Raw genomic sequence first — 27,941 nt, 5'->3', positions numbered from 1 at the left:
TAACTCATTTAAAAAGTTTTAACTATGCGAAGTCAATTGGACCATGGCATTCATAAAAGCCAGCCCTTTGTTTATTGACCTTTTCAGTCCTCATTGATTTGTCAAAATGTCCGGATTCACTATGGCCTGATGCACCTAAAACAAATGAACGTGGGTCAACAGCAGATCCATGTTGACCAGATGAGTCTGAGACCTAATAGCTTTATTGTTATCCTCATTGATTTGTGATCTTCCCCAGATCCACGAGGACCTGATCCATCTGCAGACTGCCGTGGGTCAGCAGCAAATTCAGGTGGACCAGATGAACGACGACTGGGACAACTGTCGCCGCGTGACAGACAAGTCGCGCACTGCCCTTCCGCACACCTCCTCGCTTCCGCGCTCTGCCAAACACCCCGACCTGGAGCGCCTCGACCGGGATGTGGACAAGCTCAACACCAGATGGAACAATGTCTGCGCACAGCTGGTGGATAGGTAACTAACTATTATCTATCAAATATCATATACCGTTGAGTCCTTGATTATCTGTTTCTTCTCTTCTAAAGTCTTTATTTGCTCATTTTTGGTTAAAGGCATCATTTCCTATTTTAAAGTCAGTATTTCGTATTTTGGGCCATGATGTGGGTCATCCCAAAAAGCCCGCTTCTCTAGACCTGTTGAGTCCTGGCCTGATCGATCTGTTTTTGACTTCTTGTGCCTTTATATGCTCGTTACGGATTATGGCCACCTTTTACCTATTTCTGGTATTTTAGCCCACCACATCTTTTTCAATAATTCTGGTCCTTACAACCGTTTCATAAAGTGGTCGGTGCTTTTATGTCTTTTTTTCCTGATGGCCTTTTTCCTTTTGGTCTCCAATACAGTAAGGTGTTGCACTAACAATCTATTTATCTTGCAGTATGGCCTGACCATTTCCGTTTTAGTTCAACCTTTCTTTATTCGTATTAAGATCCATCGCAATCTATTTATTTAGATCTATTGAGTCCTGCAGTTTATTCTATCTCTTTCATATCTATTTTCTCCATTCTTTCCACTGAATCTTGTGCTGTACGCAAATTATCTAAAAGCAGAGTTGGGATCTCAAACACGCAGTCAGTATTGGTTAATCGTTCCAGAATCAGAATGATCTGAATCTGGTTTAAGTGTAATTTAATTTCTTTGTTTTGTGGTCAGTGGTATTTTTATTTCAATTGTCCATTTATAGTCAACTTGTACCGGGCGTTGCTCGACTTTTCTCTACTTTCTATAAATATAATATGCAAGTATTATTTATATATAAACCTTCCGGAAGAAATTCTTTAAGTGATAGTAAAAACCCTATCAAAATGCGTTGCGTAGTTTAGAAGAACTAAGCGCACAAACAGACAGACGCGGATAGCGACTTTATTTTATACTATTTAGAGATTTATGATCAACCACAACAAATTCTCTTCTTAATTTGTTCAATCTCTTCCAGACTCCGAAGCTGCGAAGCTGCCTACAACCTGATGAAAAATTACCAGGCTGGCTTGGAGAAGGAGACAGAATGGATAGACGATGCATACTCCAAGCTGCAAACCCAACCGCCCCCAGAGGTCAAGCCCAAGGAGAACCTTGATCAGACTAGGGTTAGTCCAACGTCCAAAAAAATCCCGGACGATTATGGATGATTAACCATATCTTTTTTTGCAGACCTTCCCCTCCAGGTTTTTTGGCTGATTTTGCTGAGATGGCTGCTGATGTATCCGCGTGTTCAAACAAAACTACCCAATTAATAGTTTTTAAAAATTTTCAGCAAATGAACTGAAACCAAGAAGAGTTTTTTGAATTGTTTGTAGAATTTTTAGGCGCACTTCAACAAATGGACCATTCTTTCAGCTTACTGGTATTCTTGTTGTTTTTTAGTCAAAGTTCTAGGTTTATTTGTACAAATTATTAGATTTTGCTGATATTCCACATCTGTGCATCGTTTTGACTGCATCATGTTTTCAATAAAACAAATCAACGGTTTGAAATTAACTTTTTTTTGTTATTTAGTGTCTCGTACAAATCACATAACATTAATATTGGTCCATTTAGAACTTACAACAATAATCTCATCGAGTGGAAACTAAAACGAGTGACTGTAGTTAATGTTTTTTTAACCTTTAACTGATTAATCATAAATTGATTTTCCCACCATCATGGTGTTTTTTTCAAAACTGTACATTTTTCGCTACACAACTAAAAGAATGCTCACAAATTAGCATGTTTTCAAATACATGGATAACAAAATGTAGAAAAATTTTAACTGTTGTAAAAACTAAACTGTTTTTAAACCTAATTTATATTGTTTTTAAGTTCACATCAGATAACCTCAAGGCTGAAGTGTGTAGAAATCACCAGTAGATTATTAATACAATAAGTTTGTTTGTTTGTTTTCTTCATGGCAATAATTCATTGTAAATACAATATTTTATCACTTATACAAAATATATTCACAAATAAAAATTAAGTATGTATATGTAATTTAATATACAACGGCACAATTGCCTCATTTAAAAATATTAGAAAAAATTACATTCTGCTTGGATTTTTCCCTAAACTTTGATATCAATGTAGATCAAATATTTTAGCCAAGTTGTGGAACCAGAAGACATCTCAAGATATCCTCGAAATCATTTTTTAGGGTGGGTCGTTTCACAGAAATTCAAATTTAACATTGTCACCAAATGGCCATTCAGGGCCATATTGTTTTTTAGACAGTTGAAAAGTCCCCATTAAAAGCTGATTCTAAGGACGGTTTCTTTCGGAGAATTTGAACAATTCTTCAAAATTCAAAGTTAATTTTCAAGTTCTGTGAAAGATTTTTTGAAGTTCTGTTATTATTTCAGTTCTGTCAAGCAACTAGCCTACAATGGTATAATAACAGAACTTGAATAGAACTTTCACGGAACCCGAAAATGAACGTTGAAATGAAGTCATTTTTTAGCTTTTGAACAAATTTTGATCAGCAGAAGAGGACAACTATCGTGTTGTTAAGCTTTTCAGCTTATTACAATTTGATAGAAAGATGAAACTTACCTAGAATCGGGATTTAACAGGGACCTTTCAAATGTCAATAAACAAAAAAGCCTGTATTTGATGACTTTGTCACACATGAATTTCTGCGAAACAGCTGGGCCTAATAATTTTTATTTTTAATGTGCTAAAACTTAAATCCAAGTATAAGAAATGAATTATTTCTAACATTTTTAACATAATATTTAACACTCACTTTACACCATTTACTGTATATATTGACAACTAAACATATAATACTGTTAACACCGGGTTTTTGCAGACTCTACTGACTAGCGTTGTTGAACGAACGCCCAAGATCGAGAAGGTTAACATGGAGGGCGGCAGATTCATTAGAGAAGCCAAGGTAACTATCACAACACTATCCACAACACCGCCATGACTTGTGTAACTTGAAGGAATGTAGCCGTAATCATTGGGAGTTGATTGAAATGTGGCTAACATTGCTAATTGTTGAAATAGCGGAAATGTTGCATTAAATAGCATGAATGTTTCAAATTTGAACAAAAGAGATGCTGTTTTTGTAGAAGGTTTTTTATTCAGTTTAAAAAAATTTTAATAGCAGAAATGTTGCTTCCAATAATAGTTTGTTGTAGCTAGTTGCCGATTGACAACTTGTAAATTTACAATCATTACAAATTATCAAATCATTTATTCCTAATACCACAAACGATTTTGTTGTATTGTGCGTTAATTAAAATAATTAATTGCACTATGTAGAATTCACTAGCTTATCATGAATTATCGTTGAACTTGCAACAACTGCAACTAACTGACGCAAAATTAGCCAATTAGTCTACTTTCAAGCATTTCAGTCAAATTTCAATGATTGCGTTTACATTTATGATAGTTATTTGATTACCCTTCCTGATTTTGAATGTAAAGGATCAGGGAAAGTGCACAAACAAATCTTTGCAGCTGCTGTTGTGTGCGAATGGATGTTAACTGTACGACTCCGGGAGCCGAATGACGAAACAGAAATTAACCGTTTCCTTGCAGCTTTATAAATTTGCTGAGAGTCGGGTGCTAAACCTTCTGCCTGCGATGTAACTCTGAAACTCTGAGATGTCTGAATACTATTTTTCCATACATTGTACATATAATCATAAATTCGCCACCATTGGTTATGGGAATTCTTAATAAAAAACAAATTTATCAATTTTTTTCAAAAAAATAATTTTCCAGCTTACTAACTTTTATGAAAGCTTTAAAAAAAATAAGGTTGAAGTGTATTGCGGAAATTCATATTGTAACATTGTCATCAAATGGTCGATCAGCGCCATTTTGTTTTTTTTTTAACATTTGAAAGATTCCTGTTAAACCCAGATTCTAAGATCCTTTCCAGCTTTTAAACAAATTGTGATCACCTGATAAGCATAACAACATGACAGTTTTGTCTTTCTGCTAATCAAAAATTGTTCAAAAGCTGAAATGGACCTGAAATCAGCGTTTAAAGGGGATCTTTCAAATGTAGAAAAAACAAAATGGCGCTGATTGGCGCCATTAGATGACAATGTTACATTGGAATTTCTGTGAAACACTCGTAGTTAACATGAAATTTATTAAGCGATCATTGAATATATACTCAGTTTTGACAGTAGTAGCTATTTAGTTCATATAATGCTTGGAAAAGGTGTTATTTTTGCTTATTTATATTTATTTTCAATTAAGGAATTTTGGATGATTGTTATTTTCTTGGGGGAATGTTTATTTTAGTTTGTATTTTTTATTGAGGCATGTTTAAAGGGTGGTTCAAATAAAATAAAAATTAAGGTATAAATCCTATGCTTCTACCTAGTTTTGAATGTTTGAAATATTTAAACAAGGGGGTTTATTGAAGGTAGTATTTGATTCAAGCATGGCTTAAAATAAATCATTTTGTAAATAAATTATGAATGGTGTCTGCGATGTGATGAGTGATGATAGCTTTGTTTTGGTGACCTGATGACTCATCAAAATGACAATTCAACGCACCTTTAAAAAGTGTTATAAAGTGATGAAAAGTGATAAAACAAAAACTAGGTTTCATTTTTTTATTATTTATTTTTATTTTTTATTAATAACAAAAAGATTACAAATAAATATAGTACAGTTATTAATTACATAATATATGTATTTGATGTACCCCCATAAATAAGCAGGGCTTGTGTGCATAGGGGTGTTATTATATTGCTTTAAATTTGATATGATTCAGTTTCAAGTGTTCAGAATAATTTTTCTGGTAATGAGTTAAAAAATTTAACTCCAAGATATTTATGATATGTAACAAATAATAATAATATATTTACTATTAACCTAGTTTTTGTTTCATCACTTTTAATGAATTTATATCACCTTTTGAAGGTGTGTTAAATTCTCATTTTGCGTAGTTATCATGGAACCCTTTGTTTTAAATGAAATAGTGAATGAAAGAATTGGATGAAAAGTTTTGAGAGTGAACATTGTTTTTCCGCATTTGAAAGAAAAAAAACGGAAATATATAAATAAGATTATATAATAATGCATAGTATTAATTTATTTACTCTTACTTTCGTAAAACCTCTGTGCTTTTACATTTAATTTGTTAGTAACATTTGTATAAAGGCACTCAAAATTTACTCTAGTAATTTTTAAGGCAAAAATAACATGAATTACTGTGTTTGAGTTTTTAAGTTTGAAAGATTCGGTGTTACTCCGATACTCTCAGTATCACTCTGATGAAAAGCCGACATTCAGATATATGTGTTTGGTTATCAGATCTGAATCCTACTTCCCAACCGTTTCTTATCCACGTCGCCATCCTGTCCCTACTACCTTCATTCTCATAACATATCCCAATTAAGTTGTGGAGTTGCAAAACCCAATGTGTAAATTTCTGCTGGTTTTGACTCATTCCCAAAATGGGCTTGAACTTCATACATCCAAATTTAAAATAATATTAATATTTATTTATTTGTGTGTGTTGGTGCAAATGTGACGGGGCACCAACATTGTGGACACCGGATAGACACCAGGCGGAGGGCCTGGATTATTCTGAGATTGATGAAATTTTGCCCATTTGACTGTCAAAACTAGAGGAAGGTCACTGTTTTCATCTGATTTCAAAAATCTCTAAAACTCTGACTCGGGCAACGCTAGCGATCTCGGCGAGTTATTTACATATTTGGTATAAAATATAAATTCTTATTATATTTAAGGTATTCTAGTTAACAGTTTTTCGCGATATAAATTTCAGAGCAGGTTTTGCTTCTCCATAAACTCAATTGGTAACGCCATGGTCGCACTTGCCTCGGGCAGTGGCTAAAATTCCAAACCTTAACCCGCAATCGGATTACCCTTGACGGCCTTTCATTCAAACTTTTATCATGACTACGTAGTACAAACAGTAAAAATTCAAATTATTTCCGCCTCATCACAGCAGAAATAACCTTAAAATTAACCGTTAACCCTTAACCCACTTACCCCGTAACGCGCGAAGATCTACTGGTCCCGCTGCCAGCGCTACCACGAGTGGCTTCTGGAGGAGGTGCACCCATCCATGGAGCCCCAGGGACAGGGTGCAGCAGGGGCGGAGCAAGGAGCAGAGCGCGTGGCCCGCCAGCTGGACCAGCTGAACTCGGGCCACCAGCGACTGTTGGATCTGCTGTACGAGAGGTTAAGGAGAATCGCAGCGGCAAATCCGGGGGATATTGTGACACTGGTGAGTCGCTTTTTTCATTTTGTTGCTTATAATAATATCTTGTGCCGACACTCGTAGGAAATTTGTATTTTAGCAGTCGTTATTATGGAATAACTCTCATGACGGTATGACGGTAGCATTTTAACCGTCACATTTTATATCGTCACGAATTGACGATTTAGACCCAGTTTTATCGCAGAAATTTAAGTGTAACATTGTCATCAAATGGCCATTCAGCGCAATTTTGTTTTTTTACGTTTGAAAGGTCCCGGTTAAACACCGATTCTAGGTGCGTTTCAGCTTTCTATCAAATTGTAAAATGCTGACAAGCTTAATAACACAATAGTTTTCCCGTTCTGTTGATCACAATTTTTTCAAAAGCTTAAACGAAATTTAAATCTGCATTTAACGGTAACAAAAAAAAATTGGGCATTTGATGATTTTGTCACAAGTGAATTTCTGCGAAACATCTGGGCCTAACTGTTGATTCTTGACCCGACAGCGGTTTGTCAACTTTATTGTTGGGTTGTTTGATACATCGTTGAAATGTATCAAACAATGAAATGTTTATTTGCAATGATGTCAAATATGACGGTCGGTCAAACAACTGACCCTAACTTTGAGTACAAGGTATATTGCGTACAGGTCATGGTTCATGATGTATAATTCACTACCCAGTTTACTAAATAACTATTCCCGAGAATGATCATGTAATAAATAACCATATTGAAAAATGATGGTAGATATATGTATATACACGTGTATCAATCTCGTCTGTATAGTGCTGCTGGAACGAGATGGAGCTATACACAGTGGCGACGTGTGTTGGAAAAATATATTTTTTGGTTTTAATTGTAAATTATCAGACAGCAAAATGATGTCTAATTTTTTATTCCAAATATGCTCAAGAATCGCTGGTTAACGTCTTTCGGGTATACGCTAACACACCCTGTATTAATTATTAATATTTCAAAGCTCCACAGCTAGTGACGCAAAGTACGTGTAGGCTGAAAAAAATTTATTTGCGTTGGCCTAAAATTTCTAGATCCAAAAACTGTGCAAATCTCATTACTCCAGAACTCAATGTTAAAAAGTTAGTGCTCATTAAGATTCATAGCAACATGCATCGAACAGGTGTGTCAAATAAACACAACATAAACATAAATAACCAAGCCATACCAGCCTAGTTTAACTGAATTATTTAGAGCTGTTTGCCACTATGAACTATTATGAAGGTCATATTATTATATAAAACGAGCAAATGGCGTGACTCGCTGCTTCGCGTGCAGGTGGCGCCACCATTTATCATTTCGGCGGGAACGCCCGCAGCCGCCATGTTTTTTATCTGTCAAAATTATTTTTGTCATAAAATCTTTGTTATTTCACTTTTTACACGCATTTACGTTTGTGTTTCTTCATAACTTCTTTAAAATATGTCTTTGGCCAGGTTAAACACGCTTTTAAATATTGCGTTGTGTACTTATTACACGATTTTAGATATGTATTTTTCGAATCGAAACGATTTGATTTAGGATACGGGCGCTAGATGCCGTTGGCGGTTTTGATCATTCGATTATTATCGTTTACTTTCATGGACCTAAAAAGAGCTTTTTAAGTCTATGTTTACATTGAATAATGTATTATATTCGTCAGTGACTTAGCCCGTCGTCCCACTGGCTCGGTATCGGTACGGAATCAACAAAAACTGGAGATCCTGCGCAGAAAAATCCCACAATAGCTGCACGGCAAACCGTGATGAGCTTTACTTTTCTGGGCAGGGTCTCCGATTTTTGTCGAATCGGTACCAATACCCAGCCAGTAGGACGACGGGCTTAATCATCCTTATGAAAACACTCGAAGAAAAAAATCTCCGAAGGCGAAGATAAATGATGCTATGATTTTTTTAAATTATTATCTTTTGTCAAAATGTCCAAAATCAATCATGTTCATATTTCATTGATGAGTATGAAAAAAATTATTTTTAAAATTTTTATGTTAGATGACGTTTCGATGAAAAAAAAATTTTGCGGTACAAAACGACATGTATTCAAATTTGAATAGAGAATCGAACATTCGATTAGAAAAGTGATTGATGGGTACATATTTTTTAAAACAGATTTCACTTAAAAAACTCACTAATTTGTCTTTATCATAAAACAGCCTAATGCTACGTATACATACGCCAGCCGAACTCACGAACTGAACCTCAACTTATGGGAAAGAAACGAAGCAACCGCAAATGGCGCGAAACGCCGCTTGCAGTTGCTTAGTTCCTTTCCCGTAATTCGCGGTACGGTTCGCGTTTCGGTTCGCAAATGTATACGTAACCTAAGATTGGTAGTTTTTAGTTGTCCTAGAATTTTAAAAATTACGTATTTTATCTAATTTATAACATTAATATTATTACAATAAGCCCTGACGAAGCTTGAGATAAGCGAAATCCGGTTGGCTGTCATTATTAATTCAAATAAAAAGTGGTGTATTACAAAGTGTGTTTTATCATTTGATTAAAAATTACACTTTGCTCTCTACATTTTACATAATTTACTAATCTGCACTGTACTGCCAAATTATTTTCTTTGACAAAAATTTTCAAAGTTACGTTATTTTACTATTTTATTACTCTTGTATTTATTTATGATTAAGCGGTGCCATTTTTTTAATATTTTATTTCAAAGCCGTCGCGTGCATTCTGCGGCGCGCGTCATTTTAGCCAGTTTTAAATTTGGAATAGAATAAACAATTTTGAACGCGAATTTAAACGTGGAAATTCGAACGAAATTTCTACTCTTACTTTCCTTCGCGGGCTAATTAAGGGTTAACATCTTCGATCTTGTCGACTATATTAACTTAAAATATTTGTTCAGTTTCTTTCCCTGATGACCTCTCATATCGGCGGTCGGCTATCATCAGGGTAATGCAGTACCTTCACCCTGCCCGGAACAACTAAGCAAAACTGCACTCGTCACAAAAGTTTCAAAGCTTTTAATATACCTACGACTTTTTACCTTTTAAGACTCTGGTAACGAGCAACTTTTTACGACAATTTCTTGTCGGCAATTTTGATCAGCAATTTTCGAATTGCTGGTCAAGATTGAGCAAGACAATCGTGTATTGCCTATTCTTGCTACCGATATTACGACAATATTGCCGGGCCGAATCTATTTCCTTCTCGCTATGTTGTGCTGTGTAAACGACGCTTAACGCCGCTTGCGGTTGCTTCGTTTTTTTCCATAATTCGTGGTTCGGCTCGCGCTTGTTTATCCTGTTTATACGCACTCTAACATGTGCCTCTCTATTCTCCTAAAAATATGCTACTAAAATTGTGATACCCGACGTGAGCAATATCGCCCACTAGTGGGCGATTTAAGTCACTTGCAGGGCGATCAAGAGTTAAAAGTGCTTTGGGGGCCAGATTTGGTGGGCGATAGGCATACTTTGTGCACTTAATTTATGATAAACACTGTTCTGTAGATAATTCAGTAATTTGTCTGTTCAGATTATTAAATTGCAGAATTCCGCTGCTTTGTTTCATCTTAATTACTATTCTTTATTCTACGACAAGAAACAACTAATTTACGTCGAGGGAGATGAAAAACCATGCATAACATTGGTTATAAGGTTCTTAGTTAGGTTTATTTTAATAATGTATGCGTATTTCCTAACCTTCAAACTTCACAAAACATGGGGTCGCACGTGAAATTGTGAAATTTTGAACTTTAAGACGAAAAAAATTAACTTTAATGTCTTCCCCCACATAAATAATTATTTCTTGTTGTAATTAAGTTGAAACCAAGTGTTATTTTAAGACATTTGCACATTAAACGTGCGTCGGAGTTCTACAACTGTGCTGATATTTTTTTTCTAAAATCAAAACGTTTAGCATTCTTCAAATGACCACACAATTTCATAAATTTCACGCCATAATTTGACCACATCCTTTACGGCCGGGTTTGTTATTGAATCATTATCCTGTACAGTCGGCAGAGGACTAGATGTCACTAGAAGTGTATAGAAGTCACTACAAGTGTATAGTGTATAGGAGGTGACATCATGCCTTCTATTGGCCAAGGAGAAATTATACCAACCAGCGGACAAGGGGACAAGGTGTTTCAACGAATAATGATATCATCGACACAATTACACAATCACATCTCCGCATCGGGTCATTTTTCCTGTTGTTATCCATCATTTCATTAGATAATATAGAGTGTTTTTGTTCGTGATGCAATGCGATTTCGATTTCGTTGCATCGTATCTTGAGATTATCAGCGTTGTCTCTGATTGAATGCGTCAATATACTGCCATTCAAAAATTATAGTAATATATACCTTTTTTAAATATATTTTTTTGTTATCTGTCATGTATTTTGTCGAGGTTTCTGACGCAAAAAATCAACTCGGCGAAAGTTTAGAGGTTGTCTTAAAATATAATTCTTTTTTAAGGCCCTAAAAATGTCAAGTGTTCAAGGGAAATATGTTATGAATCGGTAGGAATTCAGAATGGCCCAAACAGCTTGAAAGATAAATCGATCCATATTTTTTCTTGAGCAGATGGACAATTTCATTGGTCTGTCTTGGGGCCTAGGAGTTGAAAGTTTTAATTTTAATCACACTTTCATCGGTCAAAACGTTGTTTCCCGTTGTCTGTGTGATGTGTCGGGATTGTGTTTAATTTCAGATCGTTCATTAAATTTGTACTATATTTATCTCTCGCGTTAGGGAATCAATGAGGAGTGGAGAGGAGAGTTGAGGCCACCACCGTGAACTCTTCTATTGTGGGGTCTTTAGGGAACCAAGAGGGATTGAAGAGGAGAGATCAGACCTGGGAAGACAAATTGTGGAACCAGAAGCACAATGGGCCTATGGCCTAAGTGCTCACGAACTATGTGTAAACCGTCTCCGCTCTATAAATAAATAAATATATCACGCGTTAGCTTTGTAGTTTTATATTATCATTTATATCTGCAGAAGACTGTTTTGCATGCATAACCGGTAACTAGATAAAATATTATGGAAGCAGTTTTATCTGAGGATAAATGCCAAGAAACGGGTCAAGGTTATTTCGAGGTCACGGGTTAAATCATAGCATAAAAATAACCATTTACGTATCACTTTATATGCGCTCAAGCTCATTCTTGTTTTGATTTTTTAATGTCGCCGGATAAGTAATGTGGTGATGAAATCATATCAGGTAGGTACCTACCTACGTAATAAATTAATGTGGTCACCAAAATAAAATCAGTAGAGTTATGCGGTCGCAAAAAGAAAGGAATTAGAATTTCAGAAGACCATGAAATAATGTTATTTCTAAAGATATATACGAAAGGATTTCATAGAATCATATTGAGAATAATAATGGTCCATTAAAATGTGGTTAATCTGATGTACGTGCATTTGTGAATTCCTAGTAGTACCAGGGAGAGGTCGTACGTCTCGTCATCTTTCTTGTATCTTCTGTCTTTTTCGTTTTCACGGAGAGACGTGTGAGAAGTGGACGATCGTCGATGACGTACGTCGGTGACGGACCTTTCTCTGAACTATTTTATTGTAGAGATCAGCAAGGCGACACAATACCCTGAAATAACTACGTAAGTAAAGAAGTCGTTTACAAAAATATTCGGCGCTCGGCCCTGCGTATTGGACGAATCTACGGTCGATTTTGCTGTAGCAGGTCTAGAAAATTGTTCTTTCCGCAGTGTTTATCTTAATCAATTCTGATAAACCTATTAATAAAATCTCAGAGGTTTGTAAATTAATAATACCTTATAATCTGATGTTTATGCTTATTCGTTTATGAGAAACAAGCACATAATACAATGAATCTAACAGCGGTTTGCCTTTAATTTTATTTGTCTATAACCAGTATTACACGCCAAGATCTAGTACTTAATGATATGATAAACAAATATATTTTTAAACATGTGTTCTTATCAAAAGCTTTCCTTTCAGAATTTTTACGAAAGCGACAGCTTCTCCTTGGTTCTGTCCAATCACATGTTCGAAACTGGCGAGGTTAAATATCATGCGAAAAGATAGCAGCCAAAAAAATATGCTAAGGAAGTGAAGATAATGTCGGTAGCTTTCAGTCGAAGGATACATTAAAAAATGCCGTAAGTTGATATGGTCGAATTAGCTCTCAGTGGTCAGAGCACTTCCCCGGCAAGGAAGAGTTCCTGGATTCGATTCCTTTCACGTCTTTCGTTTGAGATTCGTTAATATTATCTTCAATGATTTAATAATATGTTAGAATATATCTAAAACTAGTGCAGTCCCTTAAAAATCACTGGATATTATCAATGTAGAATTTGTGAAGCTGATTTTATTTTTTTTAATTTAATATATATAAAGTGGGTACAGGATATAATATGAGTTACATAAAGAATATATTTACATTACAAAATATATTTATGTTCGCAATCTCACCAATGAAGAAACTGGTTCTTGTGCTTGGTGAGAGAGTTACACTAATTATAAGAAAAATAGAATCATTATGCTATAAGTAAGTATATATCTAAGTGTCCTGTGGTCCTGACCCACGGCGTATTCTTGACTTGATTCGACTTGTCACTTTATTTTCTTATATTATATCTACCATATGTCTTTGCTTTCATGTACCTTTGTCTACTCCTATATTTTTCATTTTACTTTATTAATTCGTGTTATTATTTTGTAATTTGGACGATGTCCGTTAATAAATAAATAAATAAATAAATATATGATAGGAACAATAAAAAATAAAAAAATTTAAAAAAAAAATCCCCAAAATGTGCTAAATTTTAGATAGGCATTTTATCCCTTGTCTGAATGCTTGACACAATCAGTTCCAATTTTTTAAATTACACATAATCCGAGTTCATTGAACCAGCTTTACATTACAGACAGACCCACTTTTAAAATGTCTTTGTCCACAGCCGAAATTAGAATGTTTGATTCTTTTAATTTTTAAGTGTCTTTAACAAAGTCAATTGGAGAGGTATCCCAAATTATCCCAAGGAGGTTATAAATAATAATGAGGAATGGAGAATTGAGATGAGAATTAGCAAGGATCACTTATTAGCTGCATACATCACTTGAAACACTTTGATTAAAGAAACATAGCAGATGGAATCAAAAAGGTCAAAAACATCCAACGAAATAATGACAAGATAAATTGAAATTAGCCAGATATTCTGTGGAATTCAAAATCAAAAGCACTCGTGCTGAATAATTGTTCTGTTAAGTAGTATGGTGCATAAATAATTTGCATTGGCAGCTGTTTTTGTATTATTTTGATTGCTGAAATTTTAAGGTTAAGGACAATTAATTATCCTTAAGTAGACCCGTAATTGCCCCTAAAGTCGGTACTTTTAAGGATTAGGACAATTTATTATCCTTAAGTAGGAACGGAATCGCCCCTAGTTAACGAAAAAGCTAGTTAATTTTAAGGTTAAGGATAATTTTTTATCCTTAAGTAGAACTGGAATCGCCCCTAGTTGAATAAAAAGCTAGTCAATTTTAAGGTTAAGGATAATTGCTTATCCTTAAATAGAACCGGAAATGCCTCTGGTTAACGAAAAGCTAGTTAATTTTAAGGTTAAGGATAATTCCTTATCGTTAAGTAGAACGAGAATTGCCCCTAGTTAACGAAAAAGCTAGTTAATTTTAGGATAATTCTTTATCCTTAAGTAGAATTGGAATTGCCCCTAGTTAAAGAAAAAGCTAGTCAATTTTAAGGTTAAGGATAATTTCTTATCCTTAAATAGAACCGGAATCGCCCCTAGTTAACGAAAACTTGGTTAAGTTGAAGATTAAGTACAATTCTTTAACATTTTAAATCGAAACCGGAATCGCCCCTAGTTAAGGAAAAACTCGTTAATTGTAAGGTTAAGCACAATTGATTATCCTTAAGTAGAACCGGAACCGCCTTTGAAGTCAGTAATTTTAAGGATAAGGACAATTCCTTATCCTTAAGTAGAACCGGAATCGCCTCTGACGCCTACAGGAAACGCCTCCCCCAGCTGGTCTCCTGCTGTCGTCTACTTACAGTCCAAGATGTAGTACTGGCCTCCACATCGTTCATTCTTCTACCATCTCGAATCCTTGCTACGTGACCTACACAGCGGAGCCATCCCGGCTTTATAATTAATCTTGTTATTGCGGCTGTTCAAACAATTGCTATAGAGTATAATGACACGACGAGTGACGTATTATCAGCGTTTTATCAAACGGGCCGGTGAATTTGACAGGTAGTGATAAATTCTACTCTGTACCGGTTGCCTTATCATCTTTGCACTTGCGATTTTGAATAGGATTAGTGAATTCAAGCACAGAAAGGCATAGTCTATAATGCATGCAATATCAACATACACATGATATTTGAACTCTTTACAAGACCCGATTCATACATTTCATTGACTTGATGTTGGAAGTTTTTTAAATATACCTTTGAGTTTTCAGTTTCGCTTAACTATGATCCGATGAAGCTTTTATCAATTTTAGTTTAGGCCCCGTAGTAAGCGTTCAAAGATTGCTTGAAAGCGAGATATGTTAATACGAATGTTAGAGGGGGCGCGCTAATATTGAAAATAAAAACACGACTCGTTTGAAATAATACAAAAATCTCTCGAAAAATGCTTTAGTTGCATTTAAAGAAACACTTTGAATCTTTCCAGGCCTATAACATAATACATAACTGAACAAAATGTGTTTTTAATAATTTTCGGAACTTGCTTTGCGATTTTTTTTCTATCGATGAAATATCATATAATTAACATTTCGGTATAACAAATGTAAAGATATTATCTTCAAAAATAACATTTTTTGGAACTTGAAAACTTGAAGAATTAAAGAGAAACTTGTTATAAATCGGTAGAAATTGGGAATGCGGGGGTTTAATAGTCAATTCCAAGCTTTATGACCTGATACTCCGAACGTTCAATCTCGGACTTTAGTATCTGGTCTGCGCTTTTGTTCTTCAACCGTTTGTTAAGGCATTACGTCACTTTTATCCGTCATTCTATAAATAAGATAATTTTGTCGTCTACGATTCTACTTTTGTATTTGCATATTTAATTTTAATATTTGTAACAGTGTTGTATTGGATCTGCATGAACTGTCCCGAAATGAATAATGACATCTATTCTGTCAAGTCGGCCTTCGAGGTGGTCAATGTGGTCATACCGCATTAGAAGATGTCCACTCCATCGTCCAGTGAATATGTTAGACAATAATATGATTATTTTCATATTTCGGGCTGGGAGAGCATTATTCCATGTCGTCGTATTAATAGCAATTACGTAAAATATAGTTTAACTCCGCTTTGTGCATAGTTTATTCTAACTTGTTATTATTATTTATTAATAATTATTTATTCTAATTTATTTGCTGTTGCAAAGCGCAAATTCTAACTTATTTGCTGATGCAAAACGCAAATTCTAACTTACTGCTGTTGCAAAGCGTAAATTCTAACTGATTGCTGTTGCAAAGCGCAAATTTTAACTTATTGTTGTTGCAAAGCGCACATTCGCATTTTTAAGTACATCCAATTGAATTTTACTTTGGTTTTCGGTAATGAATGAATTAACTTGATCTTAATTACCAGGTGACGTGTGTAGTATATAAGTGTGTGTGTATGTAAGGGTGTGTATATATGTGTGAGTGTGTGTGTATGTATGTATGTGTGAGTGTGTGTGTGTGTATGTATGTGTGTTTGTGCATGCGCATTGAACAGTTTATATTATTGACATGATGGCACGTTTGAATTTGGGCAGCGAATCCGAAAAAATGTCAATTCAAGATTTAAATTTGCTATGTGAACTACATTAGTAATAGGCAGTACTAAAGGTGATTTAATTTGTAGTGCAACACGTTATTTGACGAAGAGGTCACGATGAAGCGGTATTCTTCCGCGATACGCCCAAATGTGGATCACAAACAAAGTTAACTGTAAAGTACAAAGTATCTGCAAGGAGTGCTGCAGAAAGTGCGGACAGCATACTGATTAATTTATTGTGTACAATGGTCTGGAAGGCACTGAACGTTTACGTTAATATTAGGCACGTGAGTTTTATTTATAAATCTATGCAAGATTTCATCGAAGAAAGCTTAACAAATCAAATGGTTTATGAAACATCTTCTTTCCTTTGATTTCTAGATTTCACGACATATACAGGTTTTCCAATAAGAGGTGTTATTTTGAATAGACCGCTATTTCTAATGAGGCTGGAGCAACAGTTACGGTGAATGGATTGCGCTGTCGAGAGATGATTAATGATTTTTTATGGCCGGAATTGGATGGTATTGATCTGGACAACGTTTACTTTCAACAAGACGGCGCTACGTGCCACACAAGCAACGAAACCATTGATCTTTTACGATTGAATATCAAAATAACACCTCTTATTGGAAAACCCTGTATATGACATGTTTTTTTGGTCTCAGCTCATCGGATAATTTTAAATGTACGAATGCTCACGGACAGTTTATTTTATCTTGCACGGAGAAAAATGAGTGATACGAATCACGAATGCATTTCTTAATGCAAATATATATTCCAACCGTCCAATGAAGGTGTACATTAGTATATATTCCAAGCTGTTAATTAATTCCTTCCTAATTGAAAATTACTCGTTTTTAGGGATCATGGCTTCGTAGATATCGAAAAACTAATTTCGTTACGCTGATAAAAAATACTATTGAATATTGCTAATTTATTAAGAACCTTTTTTAAATTTTTTTTTATTTAATATATAGGTATAAAGTGGATACAGGATATAATATGAGTACATAAAAAATTACAAAATATATTTATGTTCGCAATCTCACCAATGAAGAAACTTGTTCTTGTGCTTGGTGAGAGAGTTACAGTAATTATAATAAAAATAGAATATCATTATGCTATAAGTAAGTATATATATGATAGGAACAATATATAAAGAGACAAAATCTAAATACAGTGGAGATGAGTATAGACTGATAATAAATATCAATGAATGGAAAAACAGGCAATTATTTAGTTAATTATTTCTGAAAGAGAAAAAAACCTCTTCAAATTATTCGTTATACGGTTAAAAACGGGATTGCAGGCCCTTAACGAATGAATTGATAGGTTTCCTTATACGAACGAAAGCAAAATACGAACGTATTATAACGATATCGGAACACTTGTTCATAAAATCATAATATTTCCGCATATCATCATTGTATATTATCAAGGCAAATGCAATATTGGGAATTTACTAAAAGTTTATCAGAAAACAGCTTGCAATCCCGTTTTCAACCGTATTACCAATGATTTGAAGATATTTTTTTAATAAATTAGCAATACTAATTTTTCTTCATATAGGTAAGTTGCAGGTTGTTTGGTTGTGTGGATTTCTTTAGAAATAAATCAGCAATACTAGTGGGCCGCGAGAATACCACCAGTTCTCTTGGCAGCTTCCTTATAAGTAGATACTCGTTATTTTGTTGTTTACGGAGTGCCGGTGACGTCATTAGCGACGTATTCGTGGAGAAAAAAGCTTATTATAATAATTGACTGAAAATTTAGACGCAACAATTTAAGGATACAATTAATCCGTCAGTTAAAAAGGTATTTGTACTGGTAAACCAGTATTTAAAATGCCTTCATAACTGCTATCAAAGTTGAAAAAACGAGCGACCTGTTCGAATGGACTGATGTTTCAAAATTTTGTGTTATAGTGTGATGTACAGGGATTTCCAATAAGAGGTGTTATTTTGTTATTCAATCGTAAAAGATCAATGGTTTCGTTGCTTGTGTGGCACGTAGCGCCGTCTTGTTGAAAGTAAACGTTGTCCAGATCAATACCATCCAATTCCGGCCATAAAAAATCATTAATCATCTCTCGATAGCGATCCATTCACCGTTACTGTTGCTCCAGACTCATTTTCGAAAAAGTAAGGTCCAATGACTCCGCCGGACCTTAAACCGCACCAAACAGTTACACGTTGAGGATAGAGAGACTTTTCAACAATAACTCTTGGGTTTTCCGAGCCCCAGATGCGACAATTTTGCTTGTTGACGAAGCCACCGAGGTGGAAATGGGCCTTATCACTCAAGATGATTTGCGTTTGATTCACTCAAGTGAATTTTAATAATTTCAATGCGTTGTTGAAGCGTGTATCGTTCCATTTTTATTAATGGCGTAGATTCTACTTGTCAAATGTCAAAAAATGACAGCTTCAAAAGTAACATCTACCGAAATAGCGGGCTATTCAAAATAACACCTCTTATTGGAAAACTCTGTATAAACTGCGTATTCACTACCCTTTCAAACCTGTATTAAAATTCATAGTGGTAGAACATAATTAATGCTTGATGACAATAATTTAGTTATTTGAAGAATTTTAATGCATTTTTTTTAAATACGTTAGAAGTTATTGCTATTTTCATTTGAAAGAACATTAAGTTTCAGGGAGAATGTTTCACATAAAATGACAAATCTTACTCCGTATACCAAAAGTATGACATTTTATGCAATTAAAAAAATACCTTTAACACTTATCACAAAAAATGGCTAAAAAATATTCGCTCGAGATTAAACACAAAAATCATCTTTCAAAATACGACCCGGTTAAAAATTGGATTGCAGGCCGCTTCCTGATACACTTTTAGTTTATTCGTAATAATTTCGGAACACGCGTTCGCGCACTTGCGTTTGTCTAATATACAGGGTGTATCGGCAAGTACCCGACAAACTTTAACCAGCTATTCCTCAGCACATTTGGAGAAAAAAATGTTATGGGCGCTTTGCTGTCCGGTAACATTTTTTTCCATTAAAAACAAAAAATTAATAAAAAAATCCACACTCCGTCACTGTCATTTGCGTCGTTTCTCGTGTTCAACAGCTGTTATTAGCAAGTGTGTCAAAAAGTGTCCTCGCTCTTTCGTACACACTAAATAATAATAGTTAAAAATGAAACGAATGGTGCCGTGCCATTTAGTTGTGATTGTAAAAGCGCGCCAACGTAGGTACGTACGTACATTATTCAACGAAACTCGAACAAAATATTGCCAGACGGGTTTTCAAACTTTGACAAAGGATAAAACATTGGTGACATGTGGTGAAAATATGAATAGTAAATTTTTTATAAAAAAAAACACGTTACCAGACAGCAAAGTGCCCATAACATTTTTTACTCCAAATGTGCTAAGGAATAGCTGGTTAAAGCTTGTCGGGTACGTGCCGATACACCCTGTATAACGACGAAATGCAAAAATCTTAGGTTCTTTTTAATAACGTTTTCCGACATCGTGATAAAACATTGGTATTTTACTACAAATTTTCAGGATACCTATCAATTCATTCGTTAATGGCCTGCAATCCCGTTTTTAACCCAATTACGGATAATTTGAATAGATTCTTATCAATTCCTTTCTGGTGTCTGCGAAGATGTATTTTTGGGATGTAGAGAGAGGATGTATACGGATAGCCATTATTTAATATCTGTTAAGTCTGTTATTTAATATGTTATAGGCATGAACAAAATTCCCATTGTATCTTTAAATGCAACTAAAGCATTAGTGGAGATATTTTTGCTTTATTTCAAACAATGTTTAATATTTTCATCGTTTTCGCCTAATTATTATCGTTTTTTTAAATATTAGCGCGCTCCCTCTAACATTCGTGTTTACATATTTCACTTTCAAACCATATTTAAATGCTTACTACGGGGCCTTAACTGTTGACAGGCCAAGATGCCAAACAAAACGTCTGTAACCAAGTGGGACTTTCGACGACCCCATGCATTTTTCTGACTTAAGGGCTTTAAAATTATAGAAATCCCAATTATTCAGTCAATGGTAACTTTTATTTGCTCAGGAATACAAGTAAAATGATATGTCAAGTATTTAAGCTAATATAAGGAGGATAGTAATTTTGGGTACTACCTACTCCCCCACTTGGCTGCTGGATAGTTAATGACCATATTTGAAAAACTAGGTACTTGTCAACAATTTTCTTAACCTCCAGCCTCACGAATTAAGGTTCACACTAGGATCAGGGAACACGGTTTTCAACTCCTAAATCGATTTATGATCCTTGTAAGTAGTTTCGCTCTGAATTCTCTTGAATGACCAGTTAAAAACATGACAAATAGTTTTCAATAGCTTTATACCAACCTTGCAAAATTGAACAATATTGAATTACGTCATTTTGTCCGATGCAAAATCGTTAAAAGGCAAATAAACCCAATATTTAACGCGCGTGCAAAATTAGCGACACACTGCGATAATAAAATAGGTGTCGCGATTTAAATTAAATTTATAATATTACTAGCTATACCCCGCCACGCGTTGCTGTGACTCAGTATTTCTATGCAGATAGAGAAATAATGGCGTGTTTTGCTTTTACGTCCAACAGACCGTGCTGGTTTTCAAAAAATGCACGTTTTTACCTGTCACAGGTGACATCTATATAATATAGGTATATAAAAACACACGCGTATTCGAATGTAACGTTGTGTCAAAATTTCAAAGCAATCGGTGAAGAAGTTTCGAAGATATACAAGATTATGAACAAGCGAACATTTACGTTTTTATTTATATATACAGGGTGTATCGGCACTAACCCGACAAACTTTAACCAGCTATTCCTTAGCACATTTGGAGTAAAAAATGTTATGGGCACTTTGCTGTCCGGTAGCATTTTTTTTCAATTAAAAACAAAAAAATTAAAAATTTCCACACTACATCACTGTCATTGGCATTGCTTTTCATGTTCAACAGCTGTTATAAGCAAGTATGTCGAAAAGCGTCTTCGCTCTTTCGCACACACTAAATAATAATAGTTAAAAATGAGACGAATGGTGCCGTGCCATTTCGTTGTGATTGTAAAAGTGCGCCAATATAGGTACACACGTGCATTATTCAACAGAATTCGAATAAAATATTGCCAGATGGGTTTTCAAACTTTGAAAAAGGATAAAACAGTGGTGAAAATATGAATAGTAATTTTTTTATTAAAAAAAACGTTACCGGACAGTAAAGTGCACATAAGATTTTTTACTCCAAATATGCTAAGGAATAGCTGGTTAAAGTTTGTCGGGTACGTGCCGATACACCCTGTATAGACACATTTTCCAACAACCAATTTAAACTCACGATGAAAGTGAAATGGGCCTTTTTGGCCCGGAGCTCTGTATGCCAGTATTTCAAAAAAGTAAAAAAAGTATGTATAGATAGACTTGATAGACCTTAGAAAAATCTCGGTATATTGTAGTTGTAGGATTTGTGAAGCTGAAAGTATTTATAAAATATTTGCCTCAGCAAACAAATATACTCTCTCAATTTTCTTTATAATATTACGTACTTAATTTTTTTGTTGACAAATAGAGACCCGATCAGAAATTTACCTCTCTGATATACCCCTTTATTAAATCCGTTTAGTTCGTTGGTAAATAACACTTTCTTGAAAATGGAAAAAAAAACGCAGACCCTTGAAAAATCAATACTCCCGTAAAAAATCTGAACGAAAGAAAATAAATTTGAAATATTGAATAGAAAGTTTAAGGACGGGTTGTTTCGGAGAATCTGAACAATTCATCAAATTTCAACGTTCATTTTCAAGTTCTGTGAAAGATTTTTTCATGTTCTGTTTTTATTTCAGTTTTGTCAAGCAACTAACCTACAATGATATAAAAACAGAACTTGAATAAGTCTTTCACAGAACCCGAAAATGAACGTTGAAATTTGATGAATTGTTCAAATTCTCCGAAACAACCCGTCCTAAATGAATTTCGTATTAAAAAAATTCAGTGTTTTTGGTATCGTTTTTATGAATTCTTCAGATAATCAGTTCCAATTTTGAAAATGATACTTAAATTCAAATTAAATTTGAGTTTATTGAACCAGATTTCACGCGGAACTAACGCGCAGACAACAGAAATTAGTATGTTTGATACTAAGTTTATTGAGTTGGTACTTGTTGGTTCAAAAGTGACATCATATCATCTGAGTATTCGTACATCAAAGAATTTTATGGTTTATGCCTCATTCAACAACTCGTAAGCTGAAAGTAATTGCTCGTTTATATTTTTTTATTTTATTTTAGTAAGGCTATCACGGAATACGTTGAAGGATTAGCGACACTCCATAAAAAGAAGATTAATTACACTGGTTGTGTAGCACTTCATGTTTTTTTATATGCAGTATTGGAATATAACGATATAATATATGTACGCCCGTGATTCTTGAACAAAAATTCGCTTATTATTCTGGTAAAAATCTATGTATTCTTGTGACGAGACAATACCCTAAAATACAGCCCGAAACTTAACGACGTAAGTGAAGCAGCCGTGCACAAAAATAATCGACGCGCGGCCCTGGTGTACTGGAAAGACCTGCGGTTGAATTCACCCTATCAAATCTCTAAAAGAAAGTGGGAATCTTGACGACATAAGTGGTAAAGTCGTGTAAAAACAATATTCGGCGCGCGGCTCGGCGTAATGGACGGACCTACGGTCGACTTTGCCCGAGCAGGTCTAGAAAATCGATCTTTCCGTGGGGTTTATTTTAATTATTTCTGATGAACGTATTACAAAATTCTTAAATGTTTCTAAAGGGATCCCTCGGGAAGTTACTAATTCTTCGTCTAGAAAAATAAAATTGGGTGCTTACCGCTAATTTTGTATTTGAAAAACGTTTTGTAACACTTTCAAACCGTTTTAAATGAAATATTTTAATTGTAAGGTCCTGTTTTTATTAATCCTAAATATAAATAACTTACATCCTTAAGGATCCCTCTAGGAACATTTGGGATTTTAGTAATACGTTCATCAGAAATAATGAAAATGTGAGCGTCGACCAAAACCCCGTTATTAGGGTCTTATTTCGCCGTTATTAAGTTGAATGAAACATCAAAAAAGCTCTGTAACCGTGAGCCTTGGCGTCATGAATTTTATTCAGCTTTTTCTGTCTAGAATAAGGTCGTCTCGTCTAACATTTTCAACAAATTATAAAAAAATAGTACTAGAATATATTAGAATTTCTATGCAAACACAAGAGGGTTTTCAGCTTGAAACTTAATTTACATCGTGAATCGTTTAATAACCTTTAAAATTAGAAAAATTACGCGTGGTCATATAAATCACGGGTAATCTTAAATGTCTGTGCGAATTAAGACTGATACTCAATTTAAATGGAGAAGTCTGGCGATAGCGCTGCAACCCTGATCCTTCAGTAAGAGACGTATTTTAAATTCAGCCTCATTCACAAGAGAATACAAGTTTCCGAGGCCGATTGTTTTCGGCGTGGGAGTTGCCGCCAGGCCATTCACACTGGGTGCAGTATTCCTACCAGAATGAACAGACGCGCTCCCAGTTAGTTCTTTATTTTTACCACGTTTAGTATACAAGGAGCGCTAAAATTATATGTTACCAAAAATGAATAGTTACCATCACACAAAGAGCCATGATAATGCTGAGCACGTGGTACAATTCACACGGCAACATGATGGAATACTAAGCATACTGTTAATTCTCTTGTTAATTTCCAACACACTTGAGGATCTGAAGATTGCAAATTACTTCGATTCTTCTGAGATTGTGAGTAAGTTTATTATCGTGAGATATTAACAATGAATGGTCTAAATAGACTTACGTCCGTTCTATAGGAGGCTCTAAGACATTATTTGCGGGAGTGAACTCGCACTGAGATGCTTGCCTGAAGATCGGCTAGCATCGGCTGTACTCGTAAACATTCGGGTATGGCCGGAATGTTGTCTCTGTCATTTTCAAAACTACATAAACTTAATATCCTGACTTAAATCTACACACTTCAACGAAATCTTTTGAGCGGTATATAAGATACAAATATTTACTAACACTACAGAATACAATTAACAATAATTATAATCATCGAATGGCGTCATTGGTTCGGAAAAAGTTACAAATATCTCCCGCAGATGACATTGATGACCTAAAGAGAACTGGCAACAAGGAAGAAAGTACACAAGATGCTTAAGTTGATTTTTTTAGCAGACCAAAAATGACTGCATTATATTATTTATAGCCAGCTTCAGCCGAAAAACATTTAGTAGCCATTGCAAAAACGCTAGACAAAATTGTTGACTACAATTCTCGCGTACGCAATTATTTGATCAGATGCCATTCAAAATAAGGATTGTAAAAATGTATTGCGTCGAAAAGACTCACCGTTTGAATGAAGCTATGATAAATGCAATATGTTGTTCACCGACCCCGTTATTTTCTGTACTTTAGTTTGGCGACATTTAATCCTCTAAGTAATAATTGCTTCTTGGTTAGTTAGTTATTTGACGGGATGGAATATGAACCTGACTTAGCCATTGCGATGTTTTTGGTGTATGTCATCAATGCAATGAAATTGAAATGCCAGTGGGCAAAATACATGCTGCAATTATTTAATAATGGTCATTCGTAGTCACAACGCGAAACGGAAATGTGGTCCTTCGAGCCGGATCCTAAATCCAGAAGCGCCAAAATGATTACATTTCCGCTTCCTCTCTCTAAAAAAATTGATGGCATTGTTAGTATAGATTTTGTGAATATATACGATACCGAGATAAAATAATTAATGTTTAACAATAATATCAGAGTTTTTATTACCTTTACTCAGTTAGAAACAAAGCAATTGAAAAAACAAATCGTCCGGGAAAATCTGACTTCCGACATACGTTTTAGTTGTGAAAAAAAGTCCCTCAATTATCATCATAGTCTCAATGCAATTTCATTAGTTCTTTCATTGGCTACTGCGAAGTTATATCTGTCAAGCTGTAATAACGATAAATGTTCTTTATTTAAAAGTTATTGGACTTAGTACTCCCCGGTGATGTCTCTCGCATTTCAGTAATAACTTAACCATCAAGACCATTCTGAAACTGAGATTATACCGTATTTATTTGAGTTTTGCTTAGTTTAATGACTTTGCGTGATGCTATCCATTACTTTTATATTATTTTACTAGTAACATTGTTCGGTGGATAGATTGAATGGGTATTTAAGACGCGATTGGGTTAGTCATGTAACATTTACTCACCTGGTTTACGTTGTAATCATTTTGTAAACACATCTCCTTTTATTATATAAAATTGTTCATTCGAGGTTGGACTGCCCTGACACTACAAATTTGCTATCTTTACATATACCTCCAAAATATACTAGACGGAATATTTTATTCTACAACAATAACTTCGCTACGAATTCTGTGTTAGAAAGAATACCTACATATGTTGGGCAATGAACTAAGTGATGTCGCTGACATATTTAATTTAAACTTCAATACATTTAAAGCCAAATTAGTCCACCATTTTTTAAATGTAAATAATGTATGAAAAATCATTATATTTTATTTCGATTTTCTATTGTTTGTTTTATACTGTTTTTAAAAATGAAATTTGTAATTGTTATGCACTGAAAAGCCCAATAGGGCGTCAATAAATAAATTTCAAAAAAGTCAATTGTTGACTAACTCGACTATTTGGCATAATATCATCTGTCTGTGTTAAATTTGTTTGTTACGTTCCGGTTGCGGTTCAATATGGTTTCTTGTTGGATACTACCTTTTATCTCGCCAGAGTTCGCATGATCGTGGTTCCTACTGGGAGCTGTCAATTCAGAATAATCAATATTATGGTAACTACTACCTACGTACCTTCCATTGTTACCGCCGCCCCGGAAACCTCTTTTATAACCAAACATTTGCCGTAGGTCACCCCAATGTTCGCCAGGTTTGGTGACCTAGCAGGAGTGCCCGGGTTCATGGAGTGAGTTTTTATCCGTATCTTGGCGGCGGACGCGTCTGCTTACGAATTGCGTGGCAGGCCTGATCCGGAGATACTGGTTGAGGGAGAACATAACCTTTCCAGCAGGACTCTCGTGAAACATCGCCTTGCACCGCAGTGGGAGGTTGGATTTGCTTACTGTCCCCAGATTCTTACCCACCCCTCATACCATTTTCCTTCCCAGAAACTCCACTCCAAAACCTCTATACAGCATCCCCATTAGAGGAAATTTTGGTTTTGATTTATTAAATACTAGCTGACGCGTACTCGACTTTGCTCGACTTTTCTCTACTTTAAATAAATATAATATCCATGTATTATATATTTAAACCTTCCGGAAGAAATTCTCTAAATGATAGTGAAAACCTTATCCAAATCCGTTGCGTAGTTTAGAAGAACTAAGCGCACAAACAGACATACGCGGATAGCGAATTTATTTTAGTATAATAGAGAGATATTTAAGTCCATAATTGTTATGTAGCTTAGGTTAGTACCTTTAATTTAAGTAGGGGAGGATTTGAGACAATAAAGTCAGATATAAATATAGTGATTTGTTATTGGGGTATTATGCCGTGTTGCGCTACCTCCTTCTTTAGCCAACGTTTCGGACAGATTTCAGGGCAGATTTGTGATGATGGACACTATAATGCTGTCCGAAACGTTGGCCAAAGAAGGAGGTAGCGCAACACGGCATAATACCCCAAAAACCAATCACTATAATACTTGTGGCCGTGAAAATCTCAAATCATACCTATAATTATAGTAGTATAAAAGCCCATATATTAACTTCATGTATCTCTCTCTCTCACATCCCAGCTCGCAACTAGGAAGCACGAATCCGTAATCTCTGCATTCGGTTAAACAATAAACAAAAATATTCTAAACTCAGAGTTATTAATAATAAGTTTTTTATTTTCTTCTTTTTTGTAACAAACAGATATAATGATATCCCACTGGGATCTCCCGTGCTGAGGATTTCATATGTAACATATGAGGCCGGTCGGTGGCTAATTCTTTCTTTCATCATAACACAAGCAACATTTTCCGCTTACTGTGGTGGTAGTAGGAGATTTTCAAATATTGTCAGGTTATTCGTAACCTGGGGATATTTGTCCTTCTTTTTAAATAAAAAAATAAATATACGTTCTTATAGTCCCAAATCAATTACTATAACAGTAGCACAGCCAAAATAACCGTATAATAACATTTTCCCTGCCCATCCTCTGAAGCCTCACAATAAACCACAGTTAGGGATGAAAAGACTGACTAGTTCCGGACAATTAGGAGCAGTTATATTCTTGTGCAGTACATGATTTTTATGTGCCAACCGGTTTTGCCATAACAGTTACTAATATTCCTGCTGATCCGACAAAGCCACAGTTACACCAAAACCGGTTGGTATCAGGAAATAAACAATTTCTAATGTGATTAATTTTTGGGTTATAGTGCCGTTTTGCTCTTCTTCCTTCTATAACCGACCTTTCA

The 27,941-nt window shown here is 34.9% G+C and overlaps 1 protein-coding gene across 23 annotated transcripts in view; it reads left to right on the top strand.

Moving 5' to 3' along the window:
- shot (dystonin-like protein short stop) overlaps positions 1-27,941 on the top strand; it is a 644,554-nt gene that overhangs the window by 487,277 nt on the left and 129,336 nt on the right. For 19 of the 23 annotated variants that reach the window (XM_089648723.1, XM_089648721.1, XM_089648709.1 and 16 more), the window contains 4 exons: positions 239-474; positions 1,457-1,607; positions 3,302-3,385; positions 6,497-6,718. In XM_089648723.1, coding sequence (XP_089504849.1) covers positions 239-474; positions 1,457-1,607; positions 3,302-3,385; positions 6,497-6,718 — 693 coding nt within the window. The remainder of the gene's footprint in view (positions 1-238; positions 475-1,456; positions 1,608-3,301; positions 3,386-6,496; positions 6,719-27,941) is intronic. The other 4 variants (XM_089648720.1, XM_089648718.1, XM_089648716.1 and 1 more) reach the window with 2 other exon arrangements.

The sequence above is a fragment of the Hesperophylax consimilis genome, chromosome 28, assembly GCF_061612785.1.
Source record: "Hesperophylax consimilis isolate HC1 chromosome 28, BYU_Hcon_1.0, whole genome shotgun sequence".
Lineage (NCBI taxonomy): Eukaryota > Metazoa > Arthropoda > Insecta > Trichoptera > Limnephilidae > Hesperophylax > Hesperophylax consimilis.
Note: the sequence above shows the minus strand (reverse complement) of the source record. Positions and strands in the feature narration are given on the sequence as shown.